Genomic DNA, 13,444 nt, shown 5'->3' on the forward strand with positions numbered 1-13,444 from the left:
ATAAGATAAGCATCTGAACATCTTGCCCAGTCTTTGCATATGGAGACTTCAAGGTTGAATGTCATGATGATCTTACCAAAAAAACACCCAGGCATTCCCTGAAAAGTGGCTATGATGATAAGAACCTTCTGTTCTGTTTATAGCAGGTGTACCCTCTACATTTAAGGAAAGAGTGGGTCAAGAGGTGAAAACATTTTTGCTCCCCAAATTTCTTAATTTACTTTTTCACTCTGTTTTACACTCATACTAATAAATTCTCATGGAAAAATTAATTAACTAATTTGATTCAGCACAGGAGACTGGGAAAGGGACAGTGTTGCTCTGCAAAGTGGTTACAATGACATAATGAGAAGACTGGTAAACTTGACATCATCAAGGCATGATTGAAACTACTCTTCAGTATTTAAAATTTAAAGTACACTTAATTGAGTTTGTACTGTGAACTTTTTTTTCATTAAGGCTGTTTTTGTGCTTAGGTGAAGGCACTGAAAGAGAAGATTGAATCAGAAAGGGGGAAAGATGCCTTTCCAGTAGCTGGCCAAAAACTAATTTATGCAGGTAATGAATATTCTGAAGATAACTTATCTGAACCTGCTTTATTTTATGTTGTTGTTTGATTTGGATGTGAATGTTAAGCCTTCTACAAAGTCTAAGAACTGAAGTACAGACAGGATAAAATCCCTACAAACACAGAAACTAACTCAGTGTCAAAGGGAACTCTTAATTTTGAATTAGAATCTTTGAGGTTTTAATACATGTGTGTCTGTCATCTTTTCTCCTGTAACGTGATGTCTTAGGGATATGCTGGGTTAAGAAGAAATAGCTTTTTTTACAAGAATTCAAGATTTAAGCAGGTCAAAGCTGCTGTTCTGGCTTAATTCTTTTCTTGTTCAATTTATGCTGTGTATAGTATAGCTAAAGCATTGCTATATAAACATCAGAGAATTAAAAACCAGATTGTTTCTTTTGGATTGACAAAAGAAATCCACCACCAAAGGTGTACAAAGGTACTTTCAATACTTTTAAGCTCTGTCACTAGAAACGTGCATTATGTACTAGCAAAAAGCAGGCTAATGTCAGTTAAAAACATGAAATTAACCTTATCTGAGCTTTATTTTACTTGCCTTGTGCATTCTGGCGCTAATACAGAAATCAATTTTTTTGGTCTCGCTTCATGTCAGAACTTTGGTGCTATTCCAGTACTCCCTTTTGCTTTTTTTTTTTCCTATAAAACTGACCTTGAAAGAAACTTTGGTGGACTTTTCACTTTTGTCATGTACTGCTTTGTAACAAGTATTGTCTCTTTCACTTGTAATAAGCCAAAACCACTGTTAACAGTGGGGAGATGCTAATGGGAGACAAGTTTTGAGTCTCTGTGTTTGTACAGCTCCTCTGAAATACACCTCATAGCAGGTTTTATGTCCCTGGTACTTCAGTGGAAGGAATGCATGTCAGGAACATGAAGGTGGAAGTCTCATGCATAACCAAGAAATGTGAATCAGGCAGAAGGCTTTGTGCAATGTGTGTAACTGCCTGGCGCTCTTAATATTGTGTTTCTGTGATTGCAGAAATCAAAGATTGCGTAAGATTCTGTGACATGACTTGAGTGTTTTGTGAAGCCAGAATGTATCTGCAGTATTGAATAATCCTCACAAGCAGTAAGAAACGTAGGAAATAAGATTAAGAATATAATATTATCCAAAGGTGTATTATCTTTTTTTTTCCCTTTGGACAAGAGATATGAGGGTATATTGAAGACATTTTTACTTTTATTAAAATGAGCTGTAGAATTTTCATAGTTTGGCAAACCAAAGTGATATCCCCAGCTGACTTTCATTAGAGAGGCAGATCCATTGTGTTGACATCTGTATTAGTGTGAGCTCTAGAAACCCTGAGAGCGGTGGGTTCTGAGAATACAGGATGTCTGTATATTTACTTTCATAAAGTATATATATTATATTGCATACACATTCATTAAAGCCTTCCCCGAAGTGCCTATAAAAATTGTAAGTAAACCCATGTAGGTTCTGAGTCAGATGCTACAGGTATTGCTATTACTGCACTACTTGTAATACTTCCTTGAGTGTTTGACCTGCAGGACTGGTGGAACCAGTCTTCTGTGTTCTTTGTACTATAAAGTGTATGTGTTGCTTGATTTCCTTGCAATCATCAGGATAAGGATGTGTCCTGCTTGCAGTCCACTAGAGAGGTTGTGAAATTGAAGCAGTCTGTGTCACATCTTCAGAAAATTAATCTGTTTAAATTGGAAAATATTCCCTGAAATTCTGTAGTAGAAATCAGTGCTATAAAACTCACTGAAATACAGACTTGTTTTTCTGATTTGTGGTGCTACCTCTAAGTTAGCTTATACTGAGGAAAGGCAAAAAGTATGTGGCTTACTGTGTTCCTAAATTCTTGTAGAAGTGATGCAAATCTATTTTGTCACAGTACCTCCTCTGCTTATGAAACATCAAAAGTCATAGTATAACAGATGTTTCTGGCTTTTTCTGATAGCTTTTTCATCCTTCTATCAAGGTGTCAAATTATGCAATAGTTCTAGCTTTCTAAAGTTTTAGCCTTGCAAATTGTTGCAGTTGCAAGGTCACACACTTGTTATTGCAGGTAATGCTCTTATCTGAAAAACAAATGGAAGATAAGTAGAAAGGAATTTTCCTTACTATGTAAGCAGACATAAGTTACTTGGTTAAGATTTTTGTGTGTTAATGCCTTCCTCTGTATTCCATGTATCTTTGTTAAGGATCTTTCCAGACTCCAGTGAGACTTTCCAGATTTCATGCTTTTATTTTAAATGGTTCTAAAGCATCTTCAGCGCTTAAGGCAGCAGCCCTCAAGGTATTCACTACTCTGCACATCATATGAGAAAAATTCTAGCTCTACTGCCAAAGCTTAATGGCCAAACTGCTTTTTGTTGCACTGTTTAAGTTTATTTATAAGTCTGCATAAAACCTATTTTCATGAGGAAATCCCAAGATCGTTTGTTGATTAGTTAAACAACTTCGTAATTTCTGCCTGTTTAATTTCCCAGGTAAAATCCTTAATGATGAAACTGCTCTTAAAGAATACAAGATAGATGAGAAGAACTTTGTGGTGGTTATGGTGACAAAAGTGAGTAATCATTTCTTTTGAGTAGGAAGCTTCATTAATTTAATTCTGTTTTTTTCTTATGATGAATGATTGTATATGCCCATCCTTAAAACCAGTGGAATTTCATCATATGCAAGTTCAGGTTAACAGTAAAAAGCTTATGTGAATAGATAAAAAATAATGCTTCACAGTCTTGGTTTGCCTAGGCTGATTTTTGCTTTTGCTCTCTGTTGAATGTTTGTATCAAAGAAAAAAACTGCTAATGGCTGATTTTACTGTTTATTCTTTCTAGTCTCTCTGGGTTTTTTTTCCCCTTTTATTATTAAAAGGAATAAGACAACCTAGGTAGTTTGTTAAATTCTCTGTATGGAGCTCTTCCAGCCTTGCCATGTTGGTTTTCATAGTTCATGGCTTTTTCTTCTATCAAACTCAACAGCATAAACCAGTAGAGACAGGATACATCTGGCAGTAAACAAACCTGTGGGTTTTGAAAGACTGCAAGTGCAATTTATAGGGAATGACATGTGTTTGAAGTATTTCTTCTCTGAACCACTTGTCAGGCTGCTTCCAGGAATCAAGCCACTGATTTTCCAGGCATTCCAGACTATTGCAATCTGAATAAAACTGGCTTCATCTGTCTTTTGGAATAGGAAATTAATTTTGAAGCTAAAGTTCCTCCTCCTGACAAAGAAAACAGTATTCCCTTTATTCCCAGATATGCCCTTTATTTCCATCTGGTAATAGTAAACATAGTTAAACATGTGGGCTTGTTAAAGATAACTGTTGTTGCTGTGTTCCTGAATGAACAGCTTCCTAGTCTGTGGCTTGCCACAAGGGCATTTATCAGTACAAGAAAACAGGTGTAGACGAGATGTCAGAGTCCAATTTTTCATTTTGTTGCTAGCAGAAGACTCCAGAGAAGTTGTGCAATTGCCACTCCTGGAAGTGTTCAAGAAATGTGTGGCTGTGGCATTTAGGGACACGGTTTAGTGGTATGTGTGGCAGTGCTGGGTTAGAGTCAATCATTTTAGAGGTCTCCTCAACAATTCTTTGATTCTAAAGGCAGATCTCCATGAAAAACTGCTAAATTCAGTATATTCTGATAATAAAGGTACTTAGGGCATTTCTTCAATCTTACAATCTTTTTGCTAGTCTTGGAGCTCAATTGCCCTTTTCCTGATTCTATTGTGGATAAGACATGCCCAATCACGTAGGCACTGCTAACTTGTCTGATGCTCAGACATTGTTGCATTAAGGGTTTAGGAATCCAACAGAAAATAACCCCCCTTGCATTCCAACTGTGTTAGTGTTTTTCTTTGAGTGCTTATTAAAATGTTATTTGCTGTGCCCATCATGTTGGAAGCTATTCATTCTTAGCTTTACCTCTCCTTGCAGACAAAAGGAGGAAGTAAACGTTTTCTTCTTCAAGCAGGCAATGTCTGAAAGTGGTGCACCTTGAATAAGTAGTTTTGTTAAAGTTCAGCTCTTTCTCTTGGAAAGCCAAATATTGGGGTCAGCTTTGTCAGCCCTTGGGACTATTTCTATATAACAGGGTAAATACTGCATCCAAGAAAAAAATCAAGTTTCCATTAGAGGTGTGAAGATTATTTCACAATTGCATACAAGTATTAGTCATGCTAAATATTCTGCTGTAAATTTGGTAGTCCTTCATTCTGCTGTGTCCTTGGTGCTTACTTCATGAACTGAAGTATTTGAGATGTTATTGTAGTGTCCTGAATGCAAAGATTGCATAACCAAAACATGTGCAGGTGAAGTTTATTTTTTTTTTGCATCTTGTGTTCCAGCAAACAGCATTTATAATGAAATGTGATTTCTGTCTTAATCACTTTTTTCCAGATCTGAGTGGTGAGAAAACCTTGTTCTCCAGATGTTTTTTGGTAACTCTCTTGGTTTCTTCTGGAAAATGTGCTTTTGTAAAACACAGGATTGTTTTCATATTCACAAATTTAATATTGTGATCTGCAAATATTTAGATCTTTGCATTTCACTTAATCCTCAGCGTGTGAGCGCTCCGGTGTGCAAGTACTTCAGTGACGCTCTCAGTTGCCTGTTTAAACACAGTGAAGGACATTAGAGAGTTAATGTCTTGCAACCTTTTAATGTTGTGCTTGATGTTGAGGCAGCAATAGCAAACACAAATGGTCTTAACAGAACTTAAGAGAGCTGTGGATTTATGATCTATATTTTGTGCCTGAACTCTTTTGTCCTCCTGTAGCCCAAAGCAGCAGCTGGAGTGACTCAGCCATCAAATGCCACTTCCACTGTTGGCTCAACAACTGCAGCTCCCACAGCAGTTGCTGCACCAATCCCTGTTCCTGCCCCTGTGCCAGCTCCTGTCCCTCCACCACCAGCACCAGATGCAGTGGCATGTGAGCCAGCACCTGTGAGTACTCCGAAAGAAGAGAAGCCAGAAGAAAAACCACCTGAGGCACCAGCTGCTGTCAGTCCATCATCAATTGACAGGTATGAATAAGTTAACAAAAATGGGTTCCTGTTTTCTGTTGCTTCTAGTTTTAAGTTTATATCACAGTGTTAGGCAAATCAGTCTCTCCATGCTATGTAATTTTTCTTCTTTCTTAACTGTAATTTCAATGTCTCACTCAAGTATGATAGTACTGATTGTAAGAAGCACCTCTCCTTGCTTATGCCTTCTCCTTTGGGAAGTGTGGTCTTGGGAGGAGACCTTGTGGAGGGGAGAGTTAAATGACAATAGACTTGAGCTCCTGTTAGGCATTTCAGAGTTATCCTTCAAGTTTCTGTTCAGACTGGGGATATTCACCTGCAGTGGGGATCTCCTGTTCACAAAGCTCTTGAAGTCTGAAGAATGTATCGTGTCCTGCTCATAACCCTCTGATTGTGCTTTTGATAATGTTGGACACATTCAAACCATAAATTCCTTTATGCTGTATGAGTCTCTTAATTTCTGGAAAGAGCATTTTCTTCCAAAATGTAGGATGTCATATTGCTCTTAATCATGTAATTCTTTAAATCTACGATGTTTGGTTTTTTTTTTTTTTTTTTTTTTTTTTTTTTTTTTTTTTTTTTTTTGAGACCTGGGAAAACTTCTCATCTCAATTTTCTGCAATTGAGAAGATCAAATGGAAGTTAGAGGTTCATCCCTGATGTGTGCTGTTGCCTTTTTTTTTGCTTAAATTGCTTAAGTCCTGCATGGGATTAGAATATCGTTAACTGGAATTTAATGGCACCTGAAGTGCTGCATAGTGTCAAATCTTAATTTTTCATACTCTGGGTTTTAATTATTTGTGTGTTACTTCTGGGAATGCTGGTGCACAATACAGTATTTTTAAAATGATTGTATTTAAACAGCATAGAATACTGATTTGATGATAATGAAGCAAAACTTGCAATTGCCTAATGTCTTGAAAAACTCATAACAAAGTTCTTGTACTAAATACACAAATTGATGATTTGGTCTTGCAGTTCTGAGAAATGAGTATCTTTTAGAAATGGAATGCAAATGAAGTTTATCAGTCAAATTCACTTAGTTGGTAAAAAATACTAATGAGTGGGGTTATTTTTTTTTCCCCTGCTCAGTTTGTCCAGTGGGTTCAAAGATCAATCTGTCATACTGAAATAGTAATTTTCATGTACGGATTGCAGTTTTGTAAAACTGCAGTAAGGGACCCTCAGTGTACACACTTGACAGAGAAGAACAATATAATTTAACATATACATCAGAATTATCACCTGCCAGATTTCAGTGAATACTGTTTGCTTCTGATTTGCTTTAGAAGCTAAATTACTAAGGCAAGATTTCTTGACCCAAGGCCAGGCCAGCTGGCGTCCTGCTTTGTCTTTGATCTTTTTTTGATTGTAAATCTTAACTACTGGCAGATTCTAGTGAAGCATTCTTGTTTGAACAAATTATTTCTTGCACAGATCTTACAGAGATCTTTTAAGTGCCTTGTTGGATTTTTAGTGGCATCTTCTGAAAACATTCCGATCAATCTGATGATCTTTCACTTGCTGGTAGAAGTTGCCAACTCTGGTAGCCTGATAAATGTGAGGTTTCTGCAGCTCCATATCCTCAAGTCTATCATGTTATCAAGACTCTGTATTCCCAAAATATACACACAATATGGATATACCTATAAATGTGTGTCTGGCAGCTTAGGTCAGCTCAGTCATGCAAGATACATCAGCCACATCTGCTTCCCCTCTGGCTGTTTAGGGCAAAGCCCACTCCTGCAAAATTAATATGTACAAAACACAAGTGAAAAGTAGGAGTTTCTGTTTTGACAGCATGCTCCTTAGAATTGGCCAAGTTTTTGGTACCAGGGCATGGGGACTGCCTGAGCCCTGCCACCCTGCTCCAGGCCCTGTTGCTCAGATTCCCATTGCCTGCACACGCACACGCACACACACACACACACACACACACACACACACACACACACACACACACACACACAGAGGGCTCACCCAGGAGCTGGTTGCAGTCCTTGGCCTTCAGACTTCCACAGTGTCTAGTCTCAGCATTTGCTGGCTCCACAGGTGTCTGGATCCCCCTAACTCACAATTCCCTGTCAACACTTGGAATTCCACAAACACACATGTGTGTAGAATAGAGACACACATGCCCTGCATTATGAAAAATGTTTTGATGTAGAATTTAATAAAAAGACAGGATAGATGGGTGGTGAGGTGCAGAGCACAGCCAGGCAAGTGTTTCTTATGTATGACTGGCCCTTTTTCTCCTCTTTTTGCTCTCTTGACCTGTGCTTTTCTTCATGCATGTTGCCTTCAGCTTTCCTTTCCCTGCTTTTGGTTCTTCCTCTAGACTTCACCCCAACACTTTTTCTGGCACCCCACAGTGAGTTGCACCACCCTGTAGGCTGTAATGCCCTTGAAGGAGTCCTGTTGACCCACCCTGGGTGTCACCCTGAGACCAGGGGGCTGATGCTCTAATTTTGCAGCCCTGGGAACTGGGCCGCCCTTGGCTGTGGCTGATTATTAAAACCGGTGTTCCTCTGCCTAGTGTTGTGCCTCTGTGTTCATGGAGGTGAGCCTTTAATCCTGTAATTTAACAACTTTGATAACTTGAGATAGAGTAATTGCAAATGTTAGCAGTTTATATTCCTGGGAAAGTAGTATACTGAGATTTTAATAAGTGCTTGCCACCGACTTCCTTGAGTCCTCATTGAGGTCAAACTGGTGACTGTGGGGAAGCAGTTAGTGAGACTGCTGTGTGCTTTTGAAAATCCACCTTGTTCTCCCACCCTTTAAGGCATTCAAGCAAGCAGATGGCTAATCCCTGAGCAGATGGGCAAGAGCCAAACTTCTGGGGGGTAGCGGGGGAAGGTTGGCCTTGTTTTAAAAATGCTAGCATTGTAAGTTTGTAAAATCTATTCTCACTATAGGACCAAAAGAGAGGTCTTTGGAAAGCTTTGTTGGTTTTTTAGAAACAAAAGGGGCTATTAGAGTTACAGCTGCTGCTGCTGCTTTTTTTTGTCTTTTTTTTTTCCTTTTTTTTTTTTTTTAAATAGGAAGTTTTCCAAAATTTTGTAATTACCATTGCACTTGTCTTCATCTTACAGTACAACAGGTGATACATCTCGATCAAATCTTTTTGAGGATGCTATAAGTGCACTTGGTAAGTGGAGAGTTTTATTCATGTAGGCATTATTTTGCTGCAGCAGAAACATGATGGATTAGCAGATGTTGACATTTTCTTCTGTATCTGTCATTGCTAAAGTTATAATCAAATTGTTCTTCTCTAAGTCCTGAAGTTGATATCTTGGAACCAGCTTCAAGAACTACCTTGTTGAAGGATATTTTCCTTTATATATTTTTATTGTGTAAAAAGAAGATCCTTGCACTGCTGATTTTTTCCCCAGTTTGCTTTAATTTCTCTTCTGACTATTCACATTGAATAGAATAGTAGCTTGAATAGAAGACTAGATGTAAATATGTGTGAGCTTTTCACTTTTGCACCCCAGAGTGCAGAGCTGGTAAAATGGCTGCCTTTGTTATTCACTTGTTCCAGCTTTAAAAGTACTTTGCTATTTGACACATTGAGACTAGATAAATTCACCAGATCTGCTGCTGTCTGGGCTGAGAAATTAATTCCTCTGTGCATTTACAGTCAACTTACTTTTATTTTGACAGTTTAAATAATCTTTGTTTCTCAGTGGAATAGACAGAATAAAGACAACAGGAAGCTGTGCCCATCATTTATGTTGATTTGGGTAGCTAAGAAATTATTAGGCAAACCCACAACTCCTTACTTCTACTGAAATTTTTAGGTTGTTTTGGAGTGTAACAAATTCAGGTACAGAAATAAGGAGGAGGTGGGGTTTTTATTGTGTCTTTTGTATTTAAATATTAAGTGGTAATTTGGTACAAAGAGTGAAACCAAGTAAATGGTTTCACTTACATTTTCATGTGTATATATTGGAGGCAGGTGCTATGATTAAGCAGCTCAGGGTGATTTAGAAGCAGAAGTAATATTTTGCACGAGTTAGTGGTTGCTACCAGATTTAGTCTGTCCAGCTGCAGCTTAGATCTTAGCTGTGACATACTATTTTAAATTGTATGATCCAAAATAGCTGATAGAGACTAACAGCAGGAGACAAAAATGAAACACTAAAACTAAACTTGCTGAAGTGATAGCTGTTACCAAAAGAGCTTCCTTAACCATTCTTAATATCTTAGTGGCCAAAATGAGGTCATCACCAACACTTGTGTTAACAGTGTTGATCAGCAAGTTAAATGAAGCTGATAGTCTTGATCCAAATCTCTTCAAAAGTGGGGAAGAAAAACCCAAAATACTTCAAGAGCACCCCCTCACCATCCATTTTATGTGGGAGTTCTTTGGTTGGTGTCTGATGGAGTAAACCCATGTGTCCCTAACATGTTTGGAAATAAGAGGTATTGAGTGTGATTTTCTGGGTAAGCATACTGCAAGTGTTGCCAGCCAATGAATTTTCAATGGCAATAGATATGAACTCCATGGTTCCTTTTCTTTAAAAATTGTCCTGAAGGGAATTTGCTTGCACAAATTAATGGGGTATGTTTTCACATCCTAGGTTGGTTCAGACACATATTCTAACTGTGGCTTCTCAATTACATTGTCTGAAATTAATTGACTTCACTTTAAAAACACGGATTGTTTTACATGATTTGCTCTTGTTTTCAGTTAAATGCTGAAAAGTGATGTGGCTTTGTGTGCTACGTGAAAATCTGCACGTCTTGCAGTCCTTGTGCAACCACATCTTTCACAGGAGCAGTCTAAGATTTCTTTAGGGCATAGAACGAGAATTTTTGTTGGGAATGTAATGAACTGGATTTGAGAGTTAATCCAGCTTTAAAATGTTACTTGAAAGATAAAAGCAAAGAGCAGAATCAATTCAGCATTGACCTCAAACATTTCCATTAGCACTAGGAACAGATAGGCCTGACTCTGGATCATGACATTGCTGGTGTGCAACTTCTGAATTATTATTCTTGATCTCACTCTTGCACAACTTGTATGGAGTACATGCACCTACATTTTCAGTAGTTCTGTTTTCTTCCTTTGGTTTTTAATTATGCCTTATGTAGCAGCCTGTGTGGAGCAAGCCAGACTTTTTGCATCATTTTCCTGTGTCAAATCTCTCATACTGTTCCAGTATGTACCTTACTTATATTGAAAAAACAGTACAGAAATGTTCAAGTAGTAACTAATTACATCAACAGGTGTTCTACCTGCTTGGTTAGTTTCTTAGGAGTAGTAAGGGTAAACTAGTGCTGTGTAAGGAAGAAGGTGAGCAGAAGTAGCAAAATCATTGTGTTGGGACAATTATTGGCTTGGCTTTTTTGCTTCCCTGAAGATATGTATAGAAGTATGTATCTTTGGAGCAAAGTTTAGGTGATTTTTTTTTATTTCACATTTGAAAAAATGCAGGTAGATGTGAAATGAATGATTTTGTAGTTCTGTATGAAGACATGAAGAACTTACCATTCCTTAAACTCAGGTTGACACTATTACTTTGAAGCCCAAATAATGAATACTTAAATTAGTCAAGGCTTTAAAATCCTTTAGTTATGGATAATGCACAAGTACCCTTGGGCTAGGGCTGTTTCATTGTTTGTTCTTGAGTATACTGCCCTAAGTCATACACCCACTGATGGTTTAGAAGCACACGTTAAGAAGCAGGCAGTGGTGTTGTATTAATGTTGGCTTGAGTTAAACACCTTCTCCCTAAGGGAATAAAACATCATGTTTCCTTTGGTTTTTAAATTATGACTTACTTGCCTTAGCAGAGTAGCTCTTGTATTTGTTTCCTCTGTTGTTTTTTTTTTTTTTAATATTATTATTAATAAGTTGTTTTTTATTACGAATGTTAATTGTTCAACTTTCCTGTCACTAACTTGCTAGTTGCAGAGTCAGTCCGTAGTAGGATTTCACTGAGATCAGGAATACCTGTATCCAAGGGAGGAGATGGTAGCCTGGGCTTTTTTGTGGCTTTTTCCCCCCAAGGAAGATAGCCTTGAAGATTTGCCCAATTACAATGTATAATAGAATAGTTTTGCAATTGTAATACTTACTGTCTGCATTTAAGGCAGGAAAATTATAAATTGATTATGAAAAGTGATAATAATTGTCCTTACAACGACATTAGTGTAGTGAACAGTTGCCCTTAAATAGTTCCATGTATAGTGTGTGTACCTTTTGTCTTGATTGCTGTAGTTTTCATCTATTTTTGCTGTAAGAGGTGGAGGATTTGATCTAGTCAAATGCTAAATTGAGTGAGATAAAAATTAAAAATTAAATGAAATAACTTGCTTTCCTGAACCACCACTGAAGACTTGAGTGACTTTCCTAGATACAACTTTTAAGTCTTCTGCATGATTTGAGTTGGTTCATATTAAGTTGATTAAATTACTTTGATCATCATCACCAGCATGTAGCAATATATAGCAATATCTAATCACTAATTGTCATCTATCTAACAACAGCACAGCAGAAAGTCTTTATTTGGAAAATCCTCAATGGCTAATAAATTGACAGGCAGATTTCAAATTAATACATTTCCAAATGTAAGCTGCAGGAGACTTCTCTTGATTATATCAGGAATTGAATATTAGCTGTGAGGATGCCCTTGACCTTAAATGAAAACTTGAAGAGAGAACATTATTTCAATTACAAGTACAGAAGCATCACAAGTACTGCTTTTGTCAGTAGAAGTTTACATTTTTTTCATTACCCTTCACTATTTCCAATCAAATTCATAATGAGACCACTGAATATATTTGGAATTAAAGCCACAGAACCATGCCATGTTTAATATGAAGTACTCTTTTCAATGAATGACTGAAATTCAGGTAGAAATTACACTTATCCATTCAAACTTTTTCTTTGTGTGTGTGATTATTTTCATCTTATTCCCTTAAAATGGTGGTCCTGTGATGTCTAGTGACCGGTCAGTCCTATGAGAACATGGTGACTGAGATCATGTCCATGGGCTACGAGCGGGAGCAGGTGATTGCCGCACTGAGGGCCAGCTTCAACAATCCTGACAGAGCAGTGGAATACCTTCTGATGGTGAGCACTTAACCTTACCTGCACCTTTGTTTTCCAGTTGATACCTTTCACTTTGATTTGGTGTTATTCTCAACATTACTCAGTCACTGACAGTGACATTTGCCATCTGGAAAGATGAGATCGAAATTTTGACAGACATGGTGTGTTATAGAAAACACTGAAGGAATCTCTAACCACCTCCACCACTTCTTTGCTTTCATTTTTTTGTTGATTGATATGGATATGTCTGTAAAGTATGTCCAGTTACAGTGATAACTTTAACTGCCAATGGTTGGCTCAATGGTTTTGTGTCACCTTTTAGTGACAGCATTAGTTAATTAGTTGTACTTTTGTGTCTATGTCATCACCATTCCTTAAGTTCCAGTTCACTGTTTTTGCTAATAATTTGGTGTTCTTAATATGCTTCACAAACGGAAAGGTTTGAGAAGTTATTTTTTTTTAAATTGTGCTTCATTTAACTGGTGTTTTCATTTCAGCAGTGTTTTAGAAAATAAACAATTTTCATGTGATAAGTAAAGCTTGAAGGGTTAAATGAACTTCATTGGCATGAGAAGAAATAGAAGAGTAGTTTCACTTCATTGGAAACCCTGGGCTTTTTGGATTGTTTCTTGTTGTATACCTTAATCTGACAGGTGAACGGTAGCCATGTAGAAGCTGTCTGATTTTGTTGCTTAATCAGTATTTCCAGTACATTTAATTTTTGCTCTGGCATACCATTTTTCCCCAATGAGGTTTTTCCTCCTAGCATATCTGAACTTTATTAGAATCTGG

The 13,444-nt window shown here is 37.4% G+C and overlaps 1 protein-coding gene across 1 annotated transcript in view; it reads left to right on the forward strand.

Moving 5' to 3' along the window:
- The window catches only part of RAD23B (RAD23 nucleotide excision repair protein B), a 35,646-nt gene that overhangs the window by 12,057 nt on the left and 10,145 nt on the right, over nucleotides 1-13,444 (forward strand). The window contains exons 2-6 of the mRNA XM_021533994.2: nucleotides 477-558; nucleotides 3,047-3,126; nucleotides 5,342-5,589; nucleotides 8,685-8,740; nucleotides 12,546-12,673. Of these exons, the coding sequence (XP_021389669.1) occupies nucleotides 477-558; nucleotides 3,047-3,126; nucleotides 5,342-5,589; nucleotides 8,685-8,740; nucleotides 12,546-12,673 (594 nt within the window). The remainder of the gene's footprint in view (nucleotides 1-476; nucleotides 559-3,046; nucleotides 3,127-5,341; nucleotides 5,590-8,684; nucleotides 8,741-12,545; nucleotides 12,674-13,444) is intronic.

Source organism: Lonchura striata, chromosome Z (genome assembly GCF_046129695.1).
Source record: "Lonchura striata isolate bLonStr1 chromosome Z, bLonStr1.mat, whole genome shotgun sequence".
NCBI lineage: Eukaryota > Metazoa > Chordata > Aves > Passeriformes > Estrildidae > Lonchura > Lonchura striata.